The sequence below is a fragment of the Chrysemys picta genome, chromosome 4 (assembly GCF_011386835.1).
Source record: "Chrysemys picta bellii isolate R12L10 chromosome 4, ASM1138683v2, whole genome shotgun sequence".
In the NCBI taxonomy this organism is placed as follows: domain Eukaryota; kingdom Metazoa; phylum Chordata; order Testudines; family Emydidae; genus Chrysemys; species Chrysemys picta.
Window position 1 is genome coordinate 54211675 of NC_088794.1, and position 26519 is coordinate 54238193.

General features: G+C 49.3%; 1 protein-coding gene across 13 annotated transcripts in view; it reads right to left on the reverse strand.

The window, feature by feature from the left end:
- TNNT2 (troponin T2, cardiac type) overlaps window positions 1-26519 on the reverse strand; it is a 96693-nt gene that overhangs the window by 37668 nt on the left and 32506 nt on the right. For 6 of the 13 annotated variants that reach the window (XM_065592284.1, XM_065592283.1, XM_065592282.1 and 3 more), the window contains one exon: window positions 15070-25845. In XM_065592284.1, the coding sequence (XP_065448356.1) occupies window positions 25471-25845 (375 nt within the window). In that variant the 3' untranslated portion in view covers window positions 15070-25470. Of the gene's footprint in view, window positions 1-15069; window positions 25869-26519 lie in introns of those variants that run through there. The other 7 variants (XM_065592288.1, XM_065592290.1, XM_065592287.1 and 4 more) reach the window with 3 other exon arrangements.

Here is a 26519-nt window from a genome sequence, read left to right on the forward strand (position 1 = left end):
CACTGATGAGACTCTGGTCCCAGAGACTAACCCAGGGCTTGCATGAGAGTTCCAGGCTTTACCTTCTTCTCCAGACAAGTTGCGAGGGGTGGGAGGAGACCTGCCCTCCCATCCAGACCTCAGAGGAGAATGAAAAACAGACCGACAGACAAATAACTGACCTCGATGTTTCAGACCCCAGAATAGGGTCGGTCTGAATTATGGGTGAGGATTCGGGCCAGTGTCCGCTGTATCCGAAACGTGTGGTAGATCTTCAAGTCCTGAGCCTCTTTCCTCACATGGCACAAGGCCCCACCAATGAACTTTGGGGCGCAATTCATCTATTGGGTACGCCGCTTGAATGGTTTGGGACAAGCTAGTCTGCAATACAAGACTGATCTCCAGGGAGGTAACGTGAGTCCTGGAGTGCTTCAGCACAGCATGGGCTTCCCACATTTAAAAGGTAGCAGGATCTCCCTGCCGGGCCTCGAGCCGCACTGCTTGGCTTGCCTGCTGACTCTGCGGAAGGAACGCTTGAGTCTGCGGCTGCTCAGCCAGAAGACTGACTACAGCCTCCTTTTTACTCCCTCTTGACCCTCAAAACTGCTCACCTTGCTGGGAGGAGATCTCCGATCCTGCTCGCTATGCCAGTGTCACAGGGCAAGCTGCCTTCTGAGCACTCCCTCCTGGCAAGGGGCGGCTCTGCAGCACACGGCCTCAGGTTTCCCCTCCTTAAACTCCATACGTAGGCTTTCCATCCAACACCATCCTGCCTAGGAGACTGGTTTTAGTAACAAAACAGTTCCAAATAAAAGTTCTCAAGTTCATCCATTTACCCTTTGCTCCCAGGCCTTTCCTGCCTGTAGCCTCACTCCCAAGTCTCTGCTGGCACCTCCTCTCCCACCATCCTCTGTATTCCACCCTTAGCACCCCCACCCCTCTGCTGATCTTTCTAGGGAATCAGCTGATCCCTGCTCAGCTGTGCCTCCTTAGTAACCAAAGCGAGCCGGATCCCAGACCTCTAGCCCTTAAAGGGGCCGGACACTCTGTTACACAGACACATGGCTTCGGAGTCCAAGGCTCGCAGCAGTGGGGAAAGGGTCCACGGCATGGAAGGTGAACACTGAAGACATGGAGGAATGGCTAAAACCCCTGGGGTACTGTGATACCCAGCTGGAGCCCATACAGGAAGAGCTGCTCAGGTCATACAGTTGGGGGAATGCAGTTCTAATAAAAGAAGTTCTGAGTGAGCCGAGTTCTGGTTGTCAAGGACCACACAGTACAGAATGTACAGCTTCCAATTCCCAAGCACTAGGAATACAAATATTCAAGTAGGGCTGCATTACTCGGCCTCTAGCCTGGGGAAAGGATCTGACGTGTGTCAGAGGTGACTAACTCTGATAAAGTTCTATCAAGTGGTGGAAATCAGCTCCCTGTATATGCTTAGTTCTGCATCAGCACAGGAACTGAACAATCCCTTGAGGTCCCTTCCAGTCCCATATTTCTAGGATTCTATGAAGCCGGTCAAACGTGCCAACAGGAAAAGGGTTAGAGAAGCAATTGCATGACACCTTGATGATTGCTTTTTGGAGTCTAGCTAGTCTAGCACGCACAAGAGGCAAGACTATGCTTGACTAATGCATAAGTGACAAACAGTAGTTGGCTCAAGAAGTTGAGCCACTAAGTAACAGTGACCACAATATAGTTATGTTTGACCACCTCAGAGGATAAAAGCTAGTGCAGTGGCAATAAACTTGAAAAAGGGACGTTTCAGATGATTTAATACTGAAAAAAAAGCTCTTACACAATGCATACTTCACCTGTGGAACTCATGGCCACAATGGGCATGAAGGGCAAGATGGCTTTTCCCCAAAAGGAGTTGTAGGTGCCAACTACACCAGCTCATGCCTGGTGACATACTGGTGGAGCAAGAGAGAAGGGGTCAGAGCAGATCTCAGCAGAGGACAGAGTCGGACCCTAATTGCTCAGTAGAAGTTAAGTGTCACACAGTGCTCCAGGCTGGGTCATCAGCAGTTGGGACTGAACTGGAGACCTCTGGAGCAAAAAAACCCCATGAACTTCTACTGCTTGCACGACAAAGCCTACTTCTGTCAGCCCAGGCAGCAGCTCTCTCACCAGCTGTGTGTGACCCAGCCACTAGACGAGGAGAGAGCCCTGCACTGAGTAAGCAGGGTTACAAAAAAAAGTAACATGCATATGGATAATGAAGCCATCCACACTTATATGAGAGAAGAAATACATGTTTATATGGGATATAAATCCTCATGCTCCAGGGCATGGTCCCTGCAGCCCCTAGAGCAACTCTCTGGGGTCAAGAAGAAACTTCCCCTTTGGGCAATTCATTCCATAATTGCCCACCGGGGAATCTGCCAATCCTATTAGGTCTTGCGTTGTCAAGCCCAGGGGGTAATTTAATATATTAAGTGGAAGTTTTCATCGTCAAAAGCACTTTACAAACATGACCCACTTAGTTACCGTAATTGCCACAGCACCCTGGGCAAGAGACTTATTCCCATTACAGGCAGGAGGAGACTGAAGCAGAAAGGCTAAGATAAGATATTTAGAAGCAGCCTCTAATTTTGGGTGGCTGGCTTTAGACACCCTGGTTTGTGAGTAAGCCACTCTTGGAAATGAGCACCTTAGTGACTTACACTTTGAGTACATGTTGGGGTTAGGATGAGAATGCGGGAACCTCAGCTAATGACGTCTCCCCTTTCTTCTGTTCAGTAGCTTCATGTTAAGTTGTTTGCTACATACAAGAAGTCAGGAGTGACGACAGGGCATTAGGAAATCCCCATAACGTAGTAAAACTAGAATTTACTACAATTCAGAACTAGGGTTGCCAACTTTCTAATCGCACAAAACCAAACACCCCTGCCCTGCCCCTTCTCTGAGGCCCCACCCACACTGGATCCATCCCCCCTCCCTCCGTCACTCACTCTCCCCCAGCCTCTCTCTTTCACTGTGCTGGGGCAGGGGGGTTGGGTGTGGGGGGAGAGGATTCTGGCTGGGGGTGTGGGAACTGGGGTAGGGCCAGGGATGAGGGGTTTGGGGTGAAGGAAGGGGCTCTGGGCTGGGGCAGGGGGTTGAGCTGCGGAGGGAAGGGTTCTGGCTGGGGGTGTGGGCTCTGGGGCGGGGCCAGGAATGAGGGGGTTGGGGTGCAGGAGGGGACTAGGGTGTGGGGTCCCGGCGGCTCTTACTGCAGGAATGCACGGCCAGTCAGGGAGGCTCCACGCGCTACCCTTGCGCCTGCACAATGGGGGTTCCCAGCCAATGGGAGCTGTGGAGCCAGCCCTCAGGGTGGGGGCAGTGAGTGGAGCCTCACTGGCCACCCTGAGTCTAGGGGCTGCGGGGGTCTGGCGGCCGCTTCCAGGAGCCACACAAAGCTAGGGCAGGCAGAGAGCCTGCCTTAGCCCCGGGCCCCCACTGCGCCACCAACCGGACTTTTGATGGCCTGGTTGTGGTGCTGTCCGGAGCCACCAGGGTTCCTTTCCAACCGGGTGTTCCAGTCAAAAACCAGATGCCTCACAACTGTACTCCGAACATTTGCCCAGAATATTCTACATTATGGGTCCAATCTAAATCCCTTGGGGTCCGTCTACACTGCATTTAAACCCGCAGCAGCAAGTCCCAGAGCCAGGGTCTACAGACCCGAGCTCACCCTACAGCGTTAACAGACAAACTGTGCAGACATTTGGGCTCAGGCCTGAGCTTGGGCCCTGAAACCCCGAGAAGGGCGTGGATTTGGGAACCTGCGCTCCAGCCCGAGCTGCAGTGTTTATGCTGCTGTTCTTAGCACCGTAGCATAAGCCTGAGTCTGTAGATCTGGGCTCTTAACAGGCACAGCAACAAATCTCAAATGCAGTGCAGACATAGCCATAGAGGCCTCCTAACTGAATTTAATGGGGGTTGGATTGGGTCCAGTGACCCAATTCAGCAAAGCCCTTAAGCACATACTTAACTTGAAGCAGGTATTTAAGTCCCTTTGACTGCAATGGACCCCAAAACAGGACTTAACTGAGATGTAAAGGGTGCCTAAGCCTCATGGGAGGGTGAATTTCATGCCCTAAATGTTATTGGGGGGCAGGGTGCTCTTAAGTTGATGGGAGTTTTAGTGATCAACTTGAGTGGAGCCAGGATTCCAGCTAATGAGTTTTTCTTGAAGTGACCAAACCCAGCGTGTTTGCAGTTCACAGAGCTGGGCACTGAAAGACAGAAGGAAAAGAACTAAATGAACAGAAAACATTAAAAAAAAAGTAGAGTCCCCTCCCCTGGCTCTGCTCAGGCCATGTTACACGTTGCTCAATCCACCCATCCTGTTGAAACACATCATGAAAGATTCAAGACCACGGATTGTTACAGCCTCTCATTTTTTTATCTCCACGGACGTACGCACTCCTCTCACACAGCACCACCCTTGCCAACACGCATCTTTTGCTTGTACATCCTGTCTCTCTGGTCCCTGGCTCGCACAGCCCACATTCAGCAAGACCACTAACAGCGGGGGCAATAGTGGGTGGAAGGGCCAATTATGGTGGTGGGTGCCCTCCAAACAATGCCCTCACATGCACCAAGGCCTCTGAGCTGGTGCCAGAACTTTGAAGCAACAATAGATGCACATTATTATGCGCAACAAGCATTGCTCTGCAAATTGGCATGGGTGGAGTTCCAAGGAAACCACCCTGCACCCTCAATCAGCCACCTTCCTCCCCCTCCCTGGGCCTAGCGTGTCATCCCCCTCTTCACAGCACACAATAAAACCTGCCCAACAAAGTTTCAGCTCAGCATTGCTGTTGGGTCCTGTGGGAAGGGTAATTAGCACCACACCCATGGGAAGGGATGGAGAGGTATAGGAGGGGCCAGTGCGGGATCCTATTAATTCTATAAGAGCTACTAAATCAGCTGGGGCTGTCACAAGCTGTGGGGACTTGGCTAGCATGCCCCATCTCCAGCCTGGCACTGTAGCCCCTTTGAGCCCATTACAGCTGGTGGCTGGCAGATCCGGTGCCGCGCCAGGTACAGCTGTGTACGGGAGTGTATGGGAGTGTACAGAGTGCACATCCCTGTCCTTGAGTGTGGTTGGTTTGATTATGGGCATGTACATGCTGTGTGTGTGCACGCGCGTGCACACACACACACGTACGTACCATGGGGACCTGATATTTCTGTGCAGTTGAGAGACTGGGGAACTCTCCTTTGCAGGGGAGCAGCGGTCAGCGAGCCTGGACTTGTAGGGTTAAGGAGCGTTCCCAGGAGGAAGGCAGCATTTCAAAAAGGAACCTAACGATAATAACAAACCCCAAAGCCCTGGAGGCGTTTGCAGAGGGCTGGCCCCACAGAGACATTCCCAGGCTTCTGGAGGAGTCTGTGCCTGGAGTTCGCACCACACCTTCCTCAGCAACAAGGGACTGGGAGAGCCCTAATGAAAGGGAGATGCTAATCTCCAGGGATCTGTCTCATCAGTGATCCAGCCCTGGGGGAGGGGCAGTGACTAAACCCAAGCCCAGCTCCAAGCTCTGTGTTATGCCAGATCAGTTCAGGGTTTGGCCAGGAGCCCAGCAAACCCCTTCTCTCTCTCTCTCTCCCTCTCTCTCTCCCCCTCCCCCCCCGGTGTCTTGTTTACTACACTCTCCTAGCGACACCCCTGATGCACAGAGACACAAGGTGAGTGAGAGTCCAATAAAAGATATTACCTCACCCACCTTGTCCCTAATATCCTGGGACGGACACAGCTATAACACTGCATACAACTACCTGATCTACAGACGGAGGCTAAACACCATTGGCTTTGGCGGGGTTATATCAGGCCCCATTCACTGAGTCAGTGTTGGGGGCGGGCAGGGACGGACGGATGGACACGTACACACGCACGCTTGTTTCCTTACGCATGCATCTTGGGGCAATCCCTTTTCGTCTAGGTACCTGGAGGGAGGAGCCCTTTGCCCCATGCTATCTGAGACTTCCCTGGGCACAGAAGCCTATGCACTTCTACGGGCCTTGTGTTTGCTCTCCATACAGGGTGAATTTCACCCCCGAATGAGAAGTGGAGTCAGATCTCCTCTCTCCCAGGACAGCAATCAGGGGGGGTGTCTTGGCTGGATCCTCTTCTCAGATCAGTTCTTTCTACCTGGCAGTTGGATTTGTGCCCATCAAAACACACGCCCAACCTGTTCTGGGTAGGGCCTGATTCTGGGAGGCTGCCAAGCATCAGCTACTCCCATGGGTTCTAACAGGAGCTACAGCTGATCAACGTTTCTCCAGAGCCTAACTTCACATGAGCCAAGAATCTGGCCCTAAACTGGCACAGCTCTAGTAGGGTCAGGGACTCTGCACTGGTTTACATGAGCCCTGTGTGTTTAGCAGGGCCAAAGGGGTGCGTAGTTAGGCACTGCTCTGGATCTGAAACCCAGGCAATGGATGTGAAACTCCAGGCTGACAATAACTCCTGGCACCTCACTCAGCACCTCCCATTGACTTCTATGCTGAACAAAGAGAAGAGCACAGCTTGCAGCTGATACCTGTACGCAAACACTGGGCATGAGACCACATGCAAAAGCCATGACTCAAGACCTCAGCTGGAAGCCAGCTCTCCTTCATACAAAATGTAGCTTACAGACAACAGCTAGAGCCCTTTCCTTTCCAGCCCAGCCCCTCACAGCCTGCTTTAGCAGCAGCCTCTGATGGTACTGGACTTGCCATACTCCAGGTGACAATGACAAGAGCCTGGTGTGATGTATATGCTGAATGGTGCCCACCAACAGGGCCGGCCCACAACACTTTGGCACATGAGATGGGAAGCTCAAATGATGCCCCTATGCCCCCTGGCTTGGGCCAAAACTTTGAAAGGTCTCAATTCTGCCTTCTTCCTGTTCTACTCCTCTCATGGTACTACTCTGCTACTTACCCCAATAAAGGAGAACTAACAACTTAAAATGCCTTGTTCAAAAATTTTAAGTAACACTTTGCTGTTCAGGCATTTGTAAGTTAATGTAACTTTTCTTGTCTGCATAGTAAACACTGGCATTTTTATCTGTTTGAATAATCAAAGTGGTGCTTTCCGTGCCTTCTTGGTTGCAAAGATTTGAACTGTTTCCTGAAGGTCCACAGTCTGGGCCAGCTCATGCTCTATTGAGATGGTTGCAAGGCCAACCGGCCTCTCCTGTGTCATCGTGGAGCGTAGATGTGTTTTTATTAACTTCAGCTTGGAGAAGCTGCGTTCTCCACTGGCAACTGTTACAGGGCATGTTAGAAGTATGCGCAGAGCAACAAAAGCATTTGGAAAGAGGGTGGTCATCTTATTTGTGCACATATATTCCAGAACAGCCTTTGGATTGATCCTGCTGAAATGTATCTTGAAAGGGCTTTCAGTTTATCACCTAAATCACTCGCATCAATATCACGCATGTCATGTGTCAACACTGTCTCTAGTGCCCTGCATTGCTGGTGTAGGTCTTCTTCAGGTATCGTGAGGAGTTTTGGAATATCATACAACATCCCAAATATACTGCTGTGTTCTTTGAGCTGAATGAAATGTTCTTCAACTGACTCTATTGCACAATATAGAACCTGGTTAAAGAATTCAACTTTGAATTGTTGTTTGGAGTCTCTTATGCAATTATCCTGTGCCTCGTAATCAAAATGTCTTCTTCTTCGGTGACTCTTGTATTCTTGAATGAGTGGGAAAATAGCTTCAGTGTGAAGTTCCTCTGCCAACTTCTGTGTACTCTTCAGAACGTTTTGAAATCCCTCATCTGACTGGTAAGAATGTAGGTATGACTTTGCTTTGTCCAGTTGTTCCATTGCTCCAGATATATCAAGGTCAACACCTTGGAGTCTCTTGCTTACAATATTTATTTCAAACAGTATGTCATGCCACAACACTAAGCCATAGAGAAATTTGAAGTTATGTATGTTTCTGGTGATTCCATTTCCCTCTGCCATTGTTCTCCCATGAACAGTTCCTGTCATAGTATTATCCTCCATAATGGCAACTATGGTATCATCTATCTTCCCAATTTCGTGTTTGATAGGCTTTATCGCCTCCAATGGACTTTCCCATCGTGTGGCACTCAGTGGTTTCAGTGTCAGAGAGGATGTTCCCAGATGTTGCTTCAAAATTTGCCATCGATGAGTTGATGTAGAGAAAAATACATAGATGCTTTGAATTACATTTAAAAAATTCAGCAGCCTCACTAGAAGCTGATGCTGCATCACTGACCACCAAGTTCAAAGAATGAGAACTGCATGGGACAAAAAAAGCTCGAGGGTTTAACTCTCAGATCTGTGTCTGCACTCCTCTGTTCTTTCCTCTCATGTTGGTACCATTATCGTAGCCCTGACCTCTCATGTCAGCTATCGCAATTCCCGTATCTTCCGGCTTTGAAGCACATTTGTCATACCAGCTCCTGTAGTATCATCAATGTCAATAAATTCTAGAAAATGCTCTCTGACAGTCACCATTGTAGAGACATTTTCACTAGGTTCTGTTGTTGTTACAAAACGCACCATTAAAGTCCTTTGTTCCGTATGGCTGATGTCAGGTGTGCAGTCCAGACTAAAAGAGTAATATCTTCAAAAACAACAAGGAGTCCGGTGGCACCTTAAAGACTAACAGATTTATTTGAGCATAAGCTTTCATGGGTAAAAAACCCTCACTTCTTCAGATGCATGGAGTAAAAATTACAGATGCAGGCATTATATAATGACACATGAAGAGAAGGGAGTTACCTCACAAGTGGAGAACCAGTGTTGACAGGGCCAATTTGATCAGGGTGGATGTAGTCCACTCCCAGTAATAGATGAGGAGGTGTCAACTCCAGGAGAGGCAAAGCTGCTTTTGTAATGAGCCAGCCACTCCCAGTCCCTATTCAAGCCCAAATTAATGGTGTTAAATTTGCAAATGAATTTTAGTTCTGCTGTTTCTCTTTGAAGTCTGTTTCTGAAGTTTTTTTGTTCAAGTATAGCTACTTCTAAATCTGTTATAGAATGTCCAGGGAGATTGAAGTGTTCTCCTACTGGCTTTTGTATGTTACCATTCCTGATGTCCGATTTGTGTCCATTTATTCTTCTACATAGGGACTGTCTGGTTTGGCCAATGTACATGGCAGAGGGGCATTGCTGGCACATGATGGCATATATAACATTAGTAGACGTGCAGGTGAATGATCCCTTGATGGTGTGGCTGATGTGGTTGGGTCCTCTGATGGTGTCGCTAGAGTAGATGTGGGGACAGAGTAGGCAACGATGTTTGCTACAGGGATTGGTTCCTGGGTTAGTGTTTCTGTAGTGTGGTGTGTAGTTGCTGGTGAGTATTTGCTTCAGGTTGGGGGGCTGTCTGTAAGCAAGGACTGGCCTGCATCCCAAGGTCTGTGAGAGTGAGGGATCGTTTTCCAGGATAGATTGTAGATCATTGATAATGTGCTGGAGAGGTTTTAGCTGGGGGCTGTACGTGATGGCCAGTGGTGTTCTGTTATTTTCCTTGTTGGACCTGTCCTGTAGTAGGTGATTTCTGGGTACCCTCTCGCTCTATCAATCTGTTTCCTCACTTCCCCAGGTGGGTATTGTAGTTTTAAGAATGCTTGATAAAGATTTTGTAGGTGTTTGTCTCTGTCTGAGGGAGTAAAATCTTGCTGACTTCAGATCTGCCACAATCTTCTCTTTGCCAGTAACTGTATGATCTCATTTTGAATTGTTTTTCCAAGGTAGTGGTGTGTGTACATTTCTTGGGCTGTGACTCTTCTTAGATGTTCCTGGAGTACAGCATTAAACTCAGCCATCAGCTCCACAATTTTAAGGAAGTTTCCATTGTTTGGCACATACAGCTGATCTGAAGTGCCACACTGTGCTAGGTTTTGGGTAGCAAGCCTTCTCACAATGGCAATGAGCCTTTTCAGAACATTTTGCCAGTAAAGAGACTCTGATGCAATCTTCTCTTGATGCTGATCATCTATGGTGGCCTTTAACCTTAGTCTCATCTCAAGGTCTTTCCACCTATGGAATGCTCTCTGGTGATTTGCTGCCTTCTCATGGAATGCCAGATTTCTAGCAAGATTTTTGCAGTCCTTTGTTCCTGTAGAACCCAATGTGGCTGGAACATTAGATGAAGAGTTTGCAACAAAAACAGTATTCAGCATTCTGGGTTTTTGAGTACATAAGCCATGGCCTCTCCACTTTGTCACCATTGGGGATTTTACACTAGTAATGTGTTGGATGGAAACTTCTATTTTCATTGTCTTTGGGGAACATGAAGTTTTTCACTTGCTGTGGCCCATGCAGTACAAGGAAGTCCCTTAGGCTACTGATCAAGTGGGTCCACAGTCCTGGATCATCTAGACTTAAGGAACTAAACTCCTCAGCAGCTGTTTCTTGCGCCTCCACCACACTCTTCTCTGATCTACACTTTTCTTCAGGAATGTGCATGGTTACATCCATTTGAGATGGAGATATGGATGCTGCAGTAGCTGCCAAGTCACCTTTACTCTGACTAACTGGAAGATCAGGCATCTCCTCAGCACTCACATCCTCACTGGGGGCGGAACGCTCACCGTGAACATTTGTGTCTATGTATCTCAGGAGAGCTCCTTCCTGCTTAGATAGAAAGCAAAGGAAGCTTTTCTTTCTTTTTCTGAATGCTGCCCCAGGGGGGCGTTTTCTTCTTTCACTCATGACTGCTGTTCTGTGCCAGCTATATTGGCTCTCAACACTCAGTTGAAGGGGACAAATAAGCAGGCTGGTAGCAGGGCATGAGTGAGGGAAGATATCAGCGTCTTAAGGGCCTAACTGGCTTCAGTTGACTGCCTGTTTTCCTCAAGTGGGTTCAAGGAAGCAGCAGGAAACAGGAAGCTCCCTGAGAAGCTGGTGTGAATCAGTCCAGGCTCCTGGGGGTGCTGGAGAGGTACATAAGAGGCTCCTCCTCCGCTCTCTCCCTGCAGCTCCTGCTGCTTTCTGTTATTCCCTCTCACCTTTTCTCCTGCCTGCCTGTTCTGTCTCTTGTGCCCTCCTTCCTCCAGCACAGCACTCCACCATCTCTGTGCGGCTAAAGCAGAGAGAATACATATGCACCAGCAGCAGACACAATTTCCTAGACTCTGGGTCCTAGTTAGGGTTACCATATTTTGTGCCTCCAAATGGAGGACACTCCATGGCCCCCGGCCCCGCCCCCAGCCCCGCCCACACCCCCGCCCAACCCCGCCCCCTCCCCTGCTTCCCGCGAATATTTGATTCGCGGGAAGCCTGAAGCAGGTAAGGGGGGTGTGGGGGGAGGAGGCGCGGCCCAGGCTGGCCCCCCGGCGTTTCCAGCCTGGGTCGGCTCGGGCCCTGGGGTGCCGGCCCCGGCCGACCACCCCCGGCCCGCCCAGCACTGCCGGCCCCCGGCGGCCCGGCGCACCCCCCGGCTCCCCACGGGCCCGGCGCACCCCCCGGCTCCCCGCGGGCCCGGCTCCCCGCGGGCCCGGCGCACCCCCCGGCCGACCCGGCTCCCCGCCGGCCCGGCCGACCTCCCGATTTTCCCGGACATGCCCGGCTTTTGGGGATTTCCCCCCGGACGGGGATTTGAGCCCCCAAAAGCCGGACATGTCCGGGAAAATCCGGACGTATGGTAACCCTAGTCCTAGTGGCACCCGCCCACAGTCTGGCACCTGAGGCAGCCACCTCAGTTTGCCTCATGGCAAGGCCAGCCCTGCCCACCAATGTCTCCCCACAGCATTACTGATTGTATTGCTTGAATCCAGATGTCCATCTATCACAGTCACACTTACTAATTGATACCTGTGTACTGGCTACAGTTGCCAGCAATTTACAGGCCAAATTGGTTGCTGCGGGGGGTGGGGGGGTGAAATCCTGTCTTAAGTAGACCTAAAGAGAACATACAACCTGGATTTAGCAGAAGCCTGAACAAACAGATGTATCCTACACTATAACCAAACCAGCTGCATAGGATGGTCTTGTGGGTGAAGCATTGGCTGGGCTGGTGATTATGGTACCGGGGTTCAATCCCCAGCTCTGACCCCCAGGGGAAGTCTGGAGAGGTCTACATTGCAATGGGGCGGGAGGGGTGATTGCAGCATCTGGACATCCCGAACTAGCTTTGATCTAGCTAGCCCAGCTACTGGTAGCAGTGCAGCCATGGCAACGTGGAATTCACCTGCCTGAGTAATTACCAAGGATCAGGGGGTTGTACACTCTGTTCAGCTTCAACACACTCATTACCCAAAGTAGCTAGCTCATGGGTCTTGCCCACATGCTCAGGGTTCGGCCAATTGCCATATCTGGGGTTAGGAAAGAATTTTCCCCAGGACAGATTGGCAAAAAATTGGGAGGGGGAGGGGGGGTTGCCTTCTGCTGCAGCAAGGGGCACGGGTCATTTGCTGGTTTAAACTAGAGTAAAAGGTGGATTCTTTGTAACCTGAAGTCTTTAAAAAACAAACAAACAACAAGATTTGAGGACTTCACTAACAGCCAGAGGTTATAGATCTGTTGCAGGAGTGGGTGGGTGAGGCTCTGTGGCCTGCAACATGCAGGAGGTCCGACTAGATGATCACAATGGTCCCTTCTGGCCTTAAAGTCTATCAATTGTGCACAGAAAGGAAGCAAGTTCCAGAAACAGGACTTTCAACTCAGAATGCCCTGCTACAAGGCCCAGATCCTCAGGTAGTATTTAGCTGCCTAACTCCCATTGATTACAATGGGAGTTAGGTGTTTAAACACCTTTGAGGATCTGGGCCCTAATCTGTTCCCTCCCCTAATTCAACTCCAAGGAATCACTCTCAGAACCGAATAGCAGGCCAATGCAGTTATGAAGACCAGGTGTTATATGGCTTGCAGGTGACTTTGCTAAGCAAACAAGCTGCAGCTTTCTGCAAAAGCTGATGTGCTATGCCTGGAGACCATTCAAATGCATTGCCTGCTCGGGGGCAGATTGCTGTGAAGGCCCATCTCACTGCAGCAAGGTCTGGACCAGGATGCAGCCCCCTCGCCAAACACATGGCAAGAGACAGTCCCAGCATTGCTGAGAATGGATTCGCCAAGGAGCTACCATTGTGAGCAATGGCTAGTCAGAGATTTTTCCCCTTGAAATGTCCCCCCCTCCGCAGTAGAAAGTTGGGTTTTTGATTCAAGGAATGTTTTCCACACAGTGTCTGCTTTCTTCAAAAGAAGTTGAACCCCCCAGTTTTGGGGTGTTTCAGTTGAAAACATTTGGGTTTGCAGCCCTTTCAGCCACTAGTTTTTTGCTTTTCAGTTTATTGAAGAAAAAAAAAAAAAGTCAAAGATTTCCATGGGAAAACCCATGTCCTGAGCAGCTCTCTCGTAAGCCTCCTTGAGGCAAGGTGGGCACATCTCTCACTAGCTCTAGATGGGTTAGGCTGGGAAAGAGGACACACAGGGCAGACGGTCTCCGATGAGTTACATGATGGGTTGGGACACTTCCCACTCACATACACACACCCTTCACTCCCACCCTAAACTCATGTTGAGCCTGCCTGGAGGAAGCTGCTGCAGTACAAGGCCTTAGGAATCATCCCACCAAGTCTTGGTTATACAGACAAGGTTGGCATACACATATATGCACACGCCCCCATCTGTCCACAATTAAGTTACCAGTGGAGATAACATTAGCTAGGGGCCTTGCCCTGAACTGTAGATCTCAAAGGCATTTAAGCACCTAACTCCCAATGGAATCAATGGGAGTTAGGAGCCTAAATACCTTTGAGGATCTGGACCCAAGTGCTTTCTTTGCAAAGCAAGGTAAGTAGTACTATTATCCCCGCTCGACAGGTGGGGAAGCAGGCACAGGGAGAGAGAAAGTGGCTCATTTGAGGTCACACAAGTAAGTCACTGGCCATTCCAGGAGTAGAACGCAGGGCCACCAATTCCCCCATCTGTGCCCCAGTCACTGGATCATGCTGTCATAGAATCATAGAATATCAGGGTTGGAAGGGACCTCAGGTGGTCATCTAGTCCAACCCCCTGCTCAAAGCAGGGCCAATCCCCAACTAAATCATCCCAGCCAGGGCTTTGTCAAGCCTGACCTTAAAAACCTCTAAGGAAGGAGATTCCACCACCTCCCTAGGTAACCCATTCCAGTGCTTCACCACCCTCCTAGTGAAAAAGGTTTTCCTAATATCCAACCTAAACCTCCCTCACTGCAACTTGAGACCATTACTCCTTGCTCTGTCATCTGGTACCACTGAGAACAGTCTAGATCCATTCTCTTTGGAACCCCCTTTCAGGTAGTTGAAAGCAGCTATCAAATCCCCCCTCATTCTTCTCTTCTGCAGACTAAATAATCCCAGTTCCCTCAGCCTCTCCTCATAAGTCATGTGCTCCAGCCCCCTAATCATTTTTGTTGCCTTCCGCTGGACTCTTTCCAATTTTTCCACATCCGTCTTGTAGTGTGAGGCCCCAAACTGGACACGGTACTCCAGATGAGGCCTCACCAATGCCGATTAATCAAGTCCCTCGATCAATAAAGGCACGTAGTTTCACATAGTTCTGGTAGTCATATGTGGCTGACAAGGTAATTTGCTTCCTGGAACTGAAGAGTGGCTGATATATGGTCATGTTTGGCAGAAAAACACATTCGTTTCCCATCTCGGTAATACGGGTTGGATTTAAACTGGCATTGACAGCCCGTCCAATTAATTACATCTGCAATGATGGATTTTGGAGGTAGGTGAGAAAATAAAAATTCAGTGCCCTTCACCGGCACATAATACTTTTTGTCCATCCGCTTGCATGTTGGCAGGACGGACAGGGGTCTGCCATATAACTCTGGCAGAGGTGGAAGAGTGTAGAATGTGCACAAGTTTGTGGTGAGGCTCTGCCACTTCATGCAGCTGTATTTGCAAGGCTTCTGCCACCCTCTGAGTGAAGTCCTGGAATGATTTAAAATCATCCACCATGGATGGCGGAGAGGGCACACCTCCTCCTCAGGTGAGGATGACTAAAGACAAGTTGAAGGGTTTCTTCCTTTTCTGCCTCAGCTTCAACTTCCTCCATCAGTTGTTCAGGAGGTTCCAACCCCTTTGACGCTGCAGCTGAAGGAGGATGCCTCCTTGCCTGTGGATATGCTACACTAGGGGCCTGGGAGACTTCTTGTCTCTTGGCCCTCTTTGGGATCTCAATCTGGCCATTAAGGGGGCTGGCAGCTGATACAATGGCTGTCCAAACCATGGAGGCTGAGGGTCAGACGGGCGGTACATCTGGTGTCCATGATGAAATTGGGACTCATAGGGTGGGTAAGACAAGTGGTGGAAACCCAAATCCCCTCCCTCACTAGCTGACTCTGATGAAGAGAAAGGAGGTACGCAAAATGGAGATATCATGGAGTCTAATGCTCTGGGAGAACTCTCTACCCCAGCCCCGGTACTGAGTAGGGATGAATCCAGTACATTTGATACTGAGAGAGCCCTTGCGCACCGGAAATCTGCCGGTGCGGATGGCAGTTGTGCCGGTGGTTGTCGGTGCCAAGAGGCTCGTACTGACAGAGTTGAAGATGAAGACCCAATCATATGGTCCGTCAGTGCCAAGCACAGCAGGGTCAAGGTCTGTACCGATGACTGCATCAAATGTAGCCTTCCCCAGGGCAGATTTTCCATGCTTTTCACACCCCCGCAGTACTGATACTTCTTTGCCTCTGCCCCTCAGGTCTTTGGGCAGACCAACTTGCTCTGTCAGCTCAGTACTGGGCGTGCATTGGATAACAACTCTAGTTGGCTTTGGTGCCGTTGGTACCAATGATACAGATGGAGCTGGAGATCATTTCTGGCTTGATTGGGGCTCGTTACGGGGATTTGCAGACCTTTTTTTAGTGGATTTGAGTGAATGACATCTCTTTGGAATCACCTGCTTTTGTAGTAGAAGGTTGCGGTGACAGCTCTCGCTGGGACTCCGGGGGTTGAAGGGCCAACTCCATGAGCAGCAGTTTAAGCCTTCCTGGACCTGGTTTTAGCTGTTAGCAGCAACCACACTTTTGTGGATTGTGCTTTTCCTCCAGGCAGCGAACGCACTGCAAGTGTCCATCCATCACTGGGATGGATTCTTTGCAGATAAGGCACTTTTTGAAGCCTGGAGAGCCAGGAATAGCCTTGTCTAGGGGGGGGGTCTCTTCCACTGGAGTTGGTGGGAAGCAAACCCTTTCTTCTCTTTTTTTTTTTTGGCATGGCCAACTAAAAACAAACAAGGTACTAAAAGGAAAAGGCTTCAAGCGAAGCTAAAATTTGCAAAACTATAGGGAGTTAACAATCCATGAACGGACAGCTCTTACCTCAGTCTCTAGCCAGGGATGGTTGAGAAAGAACTGAGGAGGAAATGCCTGCGCATGCTGGCTGGCCTTGTGGCGGGTGGGGAGCCGTGCGTGTGGGCGGGATGGACTGCTGTTGAACTTCTCTGATCAGTGGCGTAGGGGCGCACACTCACCTACAGTGGAGCACCCATAGGGAAACTACTCAAAGAAGAAAAGGGACTATTCCGTTGGTACAGTCTGCCTGACAAGGGATGCAAGATAAGGGCAGAAGAAAATAAATGACTAAAATAGCAGGAGCCCAAAAGCTGCTCCCTGAAAATGGCCTCTTGGAAAAACTTCTTTACTGCTTTTGTCCTGTTCCAGAGGATTAATTTTCCCTTTGATCTCAGGATTTGAGGTTGTGTGTACTCTCTTCTAGATCTTGAAGAACTGTAAAGTTTTCCTCAATTGCTGGACTTCCTCTTTTCTCCACTAGACTATTTATCTAGCATGGACAAAGAAGGATTTACTAGTTTCTAAGGGCTTGTCTATACTTACGCGCTGGTTCGACGGCAGACAAATCGAACTTCTGGGTTCGATCTATCGCGTCCAGACAAAACGTGATAAATCGAACCCAGAAGTGCTCACCGTCAACTCCGGCAATCCTGCTCGGCGAGAGGAGTACGCGGAGTCAACGGGGGAGCCTGCCCGCCGCGTCTGGACCACGGTAAGTTCGAACCAAGGTACATCGACCTCAGCTACGTTATTCACGTAGCTGAAGTTGCGTACCTTAGTTCGAATTGGGGGGTTAGTGTAGACCAGGCCTAAGCCTCAATTTACACAGGAATCTGGCTTTTTGGTCACACTGCTCCATCATCTTCTTGATTAAGGCAGTTTTCAGTATTGACAGTGGGGCTCTATTCTGTTGCCAGTCTTAAAACATTAATCACTGAAGTACAGTAATTTGCTTTGTTCTCATGGTGGGGTTGTGCTGTGTGCAACACAAAGAGGAAGCTACTTCTTTGCAAAAACCTACTTTAATATGCAGTGCTTAAAGTGATCTCATTTCTTGCTGAGGAAAGCAAAGTTGCAAGTGAAATCCCTGGACAGTTCCTACACCTTGCCTTAAAATTCTGAATACACAAACTTTATAGGTTGGAGTATATTGCATAATTAAGAGAGCCATTAAAGTGGAGATTTTCAAAAGTTGCCTAAGGGATCTGGACATCCAAATCCCTCAATTTTGACAATCTTATCCTACATTTATCCTCTTGTGGATTGGGAAGGAAAGATGATTGCCCAAGCCCTGATCGTAATTTCACATTCACACACCTTTCACTATGCAAACTGCTAGAGCCCTACATTATAGTTTTATCTTCTGGCAAAGGGTAGCTGGGAAGAAAAAAAAAAAAGCTTACAGTGCCATTGTGAGTTAGCATGAAGGTCAACTGAGTAACGCAAGCTGTTCCCTCCCATTCTATAGTATTCAGCACCCAAGTTTATATTAGCTGCTCTTTTTTTCAGGTGGTGTGACCATACAATTGACACCCATACTGAACTGCGTATAAGGTGCATCTGCTGGTGACAAAGGCTCATTTAAGTATTCTTGTCATTTAGACATTTTATTTCAAAATTGCTTTCTGGAACCTCTTGAACCCAAAGGATGTTTACCAGAAAGTAGTACTTAAAAGACAATATTTAGACTGTTTCTTTGACTGCAGAAGGAGCATAGTAAATGTCAGTAAGACATTCTCCTTACATTTTAAATTTACTGTTTGTTTTTCATAAATGAGTTAAGAATTCTAACCAAGACTGGCTACATTTTTTGCCTTCTCAACTTTGACTAAAAAGGTCCTAGCAACAACGGTGGAAGTTTTGACAGGAGCAGGAAGGCGATGGCAGGACCTTCCACAGATAGATCCCTTGAGAAAGCTCTATAGAGATAAGACTGTTCCACAGGTCTTCTGCATGAAGGATTTGAGTCACCTGGACAGAGATGGCCCCATCATCCTGAGAGGACGTGAACAGCTTGAATCCAAAGAAGCCCTACAGCTGCTGTTTATGCCAGGTCATAATCAGAACCAACCTTTGGAACCAATTTCTGACTGACTGAGAAGACTAATGCACACTATTGGATTCTTGTTTGTCCCTATACTTCTTGGATCTACCTGGTTCTATTTAAAACAACAACAAGGAGTGCTACGAACTAAAGAACTGGCTGCTCTGCTAACAAGAAAAGAATCCCAAGGCCTCCTGTCCTGATGGATGCAAGAATTTCCTTATAACTAGATGAGAAAAGCTACTTAACATCACGAGGGGATCCCCCTTTGGTGGATTTAAGACTTTTTCTTAAGCAAAAACCCAAAGAGCTATTTCACACAACATTACTTGTGTTCCTCTTGAATCAGAGCCCTTCCCTTCTAAAAACATTCAGTTCCCCAAGATTTCCTCTATGACAACAACTTTGGAGGAATATTTTGTCAGGACGACGAGTCTTGGATCAGACTTATTTCCCCCATCTTCCTAAATGGAAGGAACTTAATAGTCAAAGTCAAACTACACAACCTTCCCCCTCGTCCCACCTACAAACTATAAGCTTGGTATTAGATAAATACTTTAAACTACCCTAACAAATTCTGATGTCGGGAGAGAATTGGGTTCATCACCCACCCAAGCTGTCAGAGAGAGACTGAGGGATTGTTGGAGTAAAAGCTTTTATATCCTGGGCTCCAGAATACTGAGCCAGACAAGCATTTGTATACCCTCCCAAAAAGAGTGCTATTAGGAGAAAAATTTGGAGGGGTAATGTTGGGGATGGGGGGAATTAAACTTTAGAATAAAGTTGTGCCACAACCCTATTGGAATTATACTTGTTGCCCTCTCTAAACTACACAGATTGTGCCCAGAATTCCAACTGAAGTCAATGGAAGATATGGGTACTGAGCATCTCTTGAGGGGGTGGGGGTGGGAGGAGAGAAATCAGGCCCTGTTAATATTTATCAAGTTGTTTTATACAAATGGAAGAATACTCCATTCATCCTGCCATATGATTGCTTGTCAAAGAGCTGAAACAAGACATGAATGCTTTACTGCCCTGCCAGAAGACAATGGTTTACGTTAACCACAACCTTATCTAAGAAAAAGATGCATCACCAAAACAGAATGGTGCATTTAATATTCTGATTTTGAGCTGAAAAGTACCTTGGAGGAAAACCTATCCTATAGATCATAACTCTGAAGCACCAGTGGAGACTGGCAGGGGATTTTTGTCTGCACTTGCATTCTTGTGCAGTAACATTTATTGTACTCCACGTTAGGTAAAATTTACTACACTCTTGGTTCACTATATGTTTAATAATTGTATCCATAACTTCTTAAGGAAAAATGGAAAATATCAGCTTATTTTTTAGTCAAGGTACCACTATCTGTTCTCCCCTCTGAAGGATGATTATCTTACAGGATTGATTTAACAAGGGACTTCCAAAGAATGTAATGGAAACTGTTTTTCTAATAAAGTTGTACATATAACAGTCTAGAATTTTACCCTACAGAAGTGTGTGGTGAAGCTGCCTGCTATTCAGTATAAAGAGAAATTTATGTTCCAGTAATTTCTCATAGTCCATTTTCCTCTCTCCTACAAAACAAGAGTTCATTCATCAAGCAATACAGGTCTACTTATCATGAAGCAGAAGAATACACTGGCAAAAATAGTAAATATAGTTGGGCTCCATACTCTTTCCTGTCAGTCTTTTAAAAGTCACACTATCACCGCAATTAGAGAACTGTATAACTATACATAAAAAAGTAAAGAAAATAGAAGGGAGCAAGATTCAAGGGGGAAGAGGTTAGGCTGCAACAAAATTACCAGCATGCTGATTTCCCCTTTTCATAGGTCTCCTCTTCTATGATAAATAAAGAATAGACATTGCATTCAGCAACATTGGACTAACAGTGCAAAAACAGTAAGTTGGGCTTTCCTGAAATGACTGTGTTGAATAGTTCTGAACCAAAAATCAACCTCTGAAAAAATATAGGTTTAGGTGTCAACACACAGTAGTGCAGCAGGAACTATGTAGCACCCTTACTGTTAACAACAAATATCAACTGATGCCTCAGCTATCTTCAAAAGTTGGCAGAAACTGTAATGAAGTAGGAGAAGATGCACAATTATTTTCAAGCGGAAGACAAGGTGACAGGTTTTGAACCCTAGCTTCCTAGTAGGTGCAGCTGTAATGCAATCTATGTGGATATTGTTCTGCCACAGCCACATCACCTTGTTGTGCCAGGAGAAGCCACATTCACTGGTGGAAATGAACCACTTTGTCCTGATCACATCCAGGAATAAATACAAAAATACCAATTCCTGCCCATAAGTCCTTGTGGTTAGACCTAGTGCGGTGGAAGGGCACATTCTGGCTCACTTTGGCACGCTCTAGCCCCGCTGTAGCTACCTCACTCTGATTTTGCACTGCATGGCTCTCATGACCACTACCCGGTATTGCTATACAACTGTTTGCCTGCCTGTTCTGAAGGGTTCATTCCTGTTGCCTCTTGGTTTACATCTGGGGAGGCTACAGGAGTTCATAAGGGTGCTGTGGGCTATAAGGCTACAGCTACACTGATAGAACTCAACCATACAGCTCCACATTCAGGCTCTGGTACAGCCAAACAAAACATAAGCATGTGCTTTGTTGAGCAGGGAGGGTGTTTCCCTTTCATCTAGTCAGATGAAGGGGCATCAAAACAACACAAGGACAACACAACAGCTCTTCAATCCCTTTCAAAGGGAATCATCCCCAGCTGACCATCCAGAGAGTCACTAACCAGTCAGCCCCTGTTCCCAGTCTCCACTCACTAGACCTTCTGCCTGAGAGTTCCAAGATTCCTTCTCAGGCCTCCTACCTTGTCTGAAAGTCCTATCCCTTCTCAGGGAACCTCCCTCCCCGCCCAGCACCTTCTTCCTGGGTCAGGCCTGCTGCAAGGGGGACTTCCCAGAGCAGCCCACTCCCCAGGTCTCCTTGGTGAGCCCTACCCTGTCCCCTCCTGAGAGCTACCCTGCAGAGTCAGCCCCTTACTTCCAGCCCCGCTTGCAGTGACCAACCTGGTTCATCCCCACCTTCCTTTACACAAGTCCTCCTGCAACTCAGCCCAGCTCCCCAGCACCAGCCAGTCCTCATCATTCATCACTGGTAACTCACAGGTACAGCACGCCTTCAGCTTCTTTCCCCCAGCTACCATTTCTCCCTCTTTTTTCTGGCAGTTGTCACCTGCCCCTTCCTAATAATCTCCCTTTCTATAGAGCCCAGGTGCCTTCTCTTAAACCTGAGTGGCAGCTGACCAGTCAGAGGTGCACAGGTCCCCTCTCCCTCTTAAAGGGCCAGTCACCCTGTGACAGATTAGATTATTCACATGCTTAAAAGTAAGCACGTTTAAAGGCTTTGCCAAATCAAGACCTGATTTTCAAAAAAGCTCAGTGCCTGTTTAGGCACCAAAATATATGGGCAGATTTTTCCACTGTGCTCAGCAAGTTGTGTGCACATTGTGTGTATGCTGGGTGCATGTTGGGTGTACACTGGGTGTATGTTGGATTACATTGGGTGTGCATTAGGTGTGTGTTGGATGTATGTTGGGTGTGCATTGAGTGCATGTCGGGTGTACATTGGGTGTATGTTGAAAGTATGCTGAGTACATGTTGAGTGTACATTGGGTGTATGTTGGTTGTATATTGGGTGCACATTGGGTGCCAAGCTCTTTGGAATATCTGACCCTGTGAGGAACGTGTGGTCACAGCTGACTCAGGCTCAACACAGGCCAAACAGCGGTACCACTGGTTGGCACTTCAAAGAACTGCCAGAGCCATCCCCTCAGCAGAATGCGCCTGACCCCGGTGGTCTTGCTAGGGCACAGTTTATGGTCCTGCCAGCCTTATCTCCCCACCTAGACTCCCAGAGAGCAGCGAGTGCCAAAAACGCCTCTTTCTATCTACAGCTGGCTGAGGAGACTGTACCATCCACTGTCACATGAAGGCCTAGCAAGGGGCAGCTCCCAGCATCATCCCAGTGATCAGTCACTCACAAGCAAAATGTTCTACAGTGCCTCTGTGATTGCCAGGGCTGGGGCCCTGTTCCCTTTCCATGTGCATGGCTTTCTGCAGGGCTAAGGGATTCCCAAGCATGCAGCATGCTCCTGAGCCAACTGATGGCTTCTGCAACCCACCTCTGCTCTCCTGCAGAGCCACTGTAGCGAGCAGAAGGCTGCTGCTGCTGGCTGGCTGGCTAGATGACGTCCCCGGAGCCAGGACCTGGTGCTATGCAGCCTGACCCTAGCAGCGGGCACATGGGGGCTGGGTTCTGACCACGCTAACATTCACCATCGCTCTTACTGCCCTGGATTCCTTCGCTGCTCGCTGGCTTGTTCAGAGAAACCACACTCCACAGTTAGGCCCCTGGCTGGGTCTCTGGCCCTTCTGAACCCAGCAGGTGACTTACTACTTGGAGAGGCCTTTGAGGCAGAGGGAGAGGGATGGGGGCTGTGACTGGGGACAGCCCAGCTGAGAGCTGGCTCTCCCCACATGCTGACTCAGCCGCTCCCTCGTGGTTTAGCTTCAGAACAACATGCATGGGGTGGGGCAGCACCCAGGCGTTGCCCTGGGAGAGCGCACAGGTGTGGCTGCATCAGCCTGGCCTGGCCGGGGGCCAGCACTGCTTTAAACAGGCAGCTGTGTGGGAAGCAAGGTGTCACCCCAGCTTGTGGCCAGCACACCAGGCCTTCGGGGAGTGCACGGATGGTGCCACCTCGTGGTGAGCCCATGCGGATGCATGTCAGAGGCCCTTCCTCTGCATGGCTGCCAGGGTCCCAGCACCCACTGCCCCCTGCTCATGGCCTCTGTGGCAGACGACAGATGGGAAACAATCTCACCCCACCCAGGCTGAGGCCCCTGCTGCCATCAGATGGTCCCTATGAACTGGGCTTTTGTGAGCTCTGCTAGATCAGCTTCACCAACTCAACCACACTGACCCATTCGCTGGGGTGCGGGCAGGGAACACTCCTCTCTGCCCCCCCAGCAAAGGTCAAGCCGGCCCCCTCCGTTCACGTTGGCCTTTCATGGTGTGGATGGTCACTCCCCCTCAGAGAGGCTCGTTGCAGGGTGGCTGAGGCCTGGTGTGCCCCCAATTCCTTGGAGGGGGCAGGATGGTGCCACCCACCTTCAAGGGGCAGCAGGGAGATGCCAGTTGGCTGACTCCACTGCCAGCCAGCTCAGTTACTGAGCACAGGGCTGGGATGGATGCAGACAGCTCACAGGTGCCACAGGGAGGGCAGACAGCACTGCAGGACAAAGGAGCCCATCTGGTCGCCCTCTTGGCCTATCTCACCCATTTATGGGCAGCTAGAGCCTGTCGTAGATCCTCCTCCCATGTTCTGGAGACCCCTGCACAGTCCTGGTCCTTACTGAGAAGCTACTCAGAGCCAGTCCCTATTCCACTGCAGGACTCTGCTGAGCAACAGCGAGGTACTCACTGTCCCAGGAGCTAGGCCAGTTGGGGATGCCAAGGCCCCACGCCCAGGGACCAGACATTCTCTCCCATGACACACATGTGCAGAATCATACACCAGCCCCATTGCAAAGAGATTATATCCACCTCTATTTGCAGTGGATATGTGCTCTACACACGAGCAAATATTATAGCTGCTGTGCTGACTTGTCCTAGCAATATTCCAGGCTAACTAGCTAAGAGATTTGATTCCATAGGCACACAGGTATGGATTTATAGAGCGCGCTGGCGCACACCTTTAGCGGATGGTGTCAGAAGCACACAAAGGCTCCTGGGTCTACCAATCTGGAAGGCAAGGCAGGGAGCTGGTGGGAGTTGGCAGCAGGGCCTCCAAGTATTCATAGGAGCAAGAGGTGCTGCAGAGACAACCCACCGCCTGATCCATGGGGCAGGCCCAGAGGCCCTGGGGATCTACAATGCCTACCCGTGGGGGCAGAGGAGGCCACTTACAGATATCCAAGGGCCCTGTGCTGCAGGCGAGACCGGCACATGAGAAAAAGCACATGTTCCTTCCATTGCGTCAGGTGGGAGCATTCAGCATTAAGAGCTAGGTAATGAAACTAAACCGAGTGGATTTGAAATTAGAGAGTGAGTTGTTTGTGACTTGAAGCAGGACAGAGGTCAATTTTTCCCCCTCGCACAAGCTGGACAACCCCACAGCTCTAAATCTAGGACAGAGATTGAGCAAACCAGCCTAGATAAAATATGAACCTTGCACTGCAGCTCAAATCAGAGGCTGGGGCTGGGAAAAAGCCTGGTTAACTATGTTTTCCATTAGTGTTGATTTTCCTGCAGCTCTGTAGTTCCTGATCAGAATAGGGAGCACTGGAATAGTATGGGAGAGGGGCCATAGCCTCAGGATCTTTCTGGCCCATCCAACAGCTGGACGTGCCTCACTAGCTTCATTAAGGGCTTATCTGCATGAGACATTACTGTACAGTTGGCCAGGGTATAAATCTACAGCCCACTAAATTGCCGTGTGGCAATGTCCCATGTAGATACTGCTACAGCGCAGTGAAAGTCCCAGAGGCCGCTTTAGTTACTACTGCTTGTAAAGTGCAGGAAGGCTTGGTCTGTACTTCAAATTTATAGCAGCCTGGTTATGTCTCTCAGGGTGTGAAAAACCACACCCCTAGTGCCAGAGCTACACCAGCAGAACCCCCAGTGTAGACACAGCTGTGCAAACAGCGGAGTGCTAATGTCATGTGGGGAGTTGGTGTTCCTGGACTGGCAGAACTCCCCCTTCTGGCAGTGGCTCTGTAGTATAGACACAGCCTAAGTCAAAGGGCTCTCAGAACTTTCCGTGCACTGGGGCGGTGTCCACATGGGATATTCCTGCCTGGCAAGCTAGCGGCCTGTAGAGTCACATCCTGGCTTACTGCACCCAAAGATCCTGTGTAGACAAGCCCTTCATTGGTTTTCAAGAGTTTCCCAGCCCAGCTTCTCAAAATCAAGTGGGCTGTTTGGATACATCTCTGGAATTCATCCAACAGTTTTGGGACCTTTCTGAAACTAAAGTTCATCCAGCACTAGCAGAGAGCAGACACTCAGCTGCTGTAGCTCAACGTAGCTCCACTGAACTCAGCGAGCTCGATCCTCTGGTAGCGTATATTCGCATGGCATCACAGTGACATACACCAGCTGAGGGTCAGCTCCACAGCCTGCATCTTCTGGACGCAGGGCAGCAGGTCAAGTTCAGCAAGCAGGCCATGTGAAAGATGACTGGGCAGGAAAGGCACATATCCCTTCCTGATTCTCTTTATTTACAGACACAGCAACATCCCGGGGTTCAGTGAAAAGAGCAAGCAGCGCCGACCTAGCAAAGCATTTGCTCCACACGCAGACAGTGCTGCCCCTGCAGTGAGGGCTGTGCAAGCACAACTGGTTTGTGTCCTTAGGGGTGGCGGGTGGGTTCGTGCAGGATCCGTGGTCAAACGGAATCCAGCTGGCTGACCAAACAGGAATGCACCACTCCGTGCCTGGGCCTCTCCTCTCCTCTGCCTTGTGCCCATCAGACGGTGCTACTTCCATCGGCCGCCAACCACGCTCTTCCCACGGGCAGTCTTGGAGCTGGAAGGGAAGCAGAGAAGCGCCTGCTGAAAGGTGTTACTTTGAGGGGGAGTGAAGAGAGAGCTGAGAGCAGGGAGGGGTCTGGGTTTCCCAGGGGCTATGCTCTCTACCCAGCTGGAGAGGGAAGGGAAGACTGAAGCTCACTGCAGAGTGAGGAAATCCCTTGGGCAGCCTTCCCTGGGGCCAAATCCTGGTCAAGGGGCCTTTACCATTGGCTTTCATGGAGCTAGGAGTTGGCTCTTAGCAAACGCATTTCACAGACAAAGGTTGGACCCAACGAGACTGGCCAAAAAACTCTTTGCCAAGGCAGGTACGTCAGTCAGCGACACCCCCTCTCCAATCCCAAAGAGTCTTTAGGAAAAAATGGGGAAGAAGTCAATCCTGAGGACTTGGCCAGGAGAGAAACAGTTACACAATGTCCCCCTTCACCAAGTGGCAGGGATGGTGAGTGGGTGTTATCAGAGTGCATTGGGCCCAATTCTTTTCTTGTCTACGCTGGCCCTCCTGATTTGCACCAGGTGCCAGTAAGAAGAGAATCAGGCCCAGTGGGGGCAGGTGAAATTGTCTTCTAAGAGCACTCCAGTCCGTGCGTTTTATAGTGAAAGTCACCAGCTCTGCTCACTTGGCCCTTCTGACCTGGACAGACAGGGAATGGCCCAGTCAGTGGTGCAGAT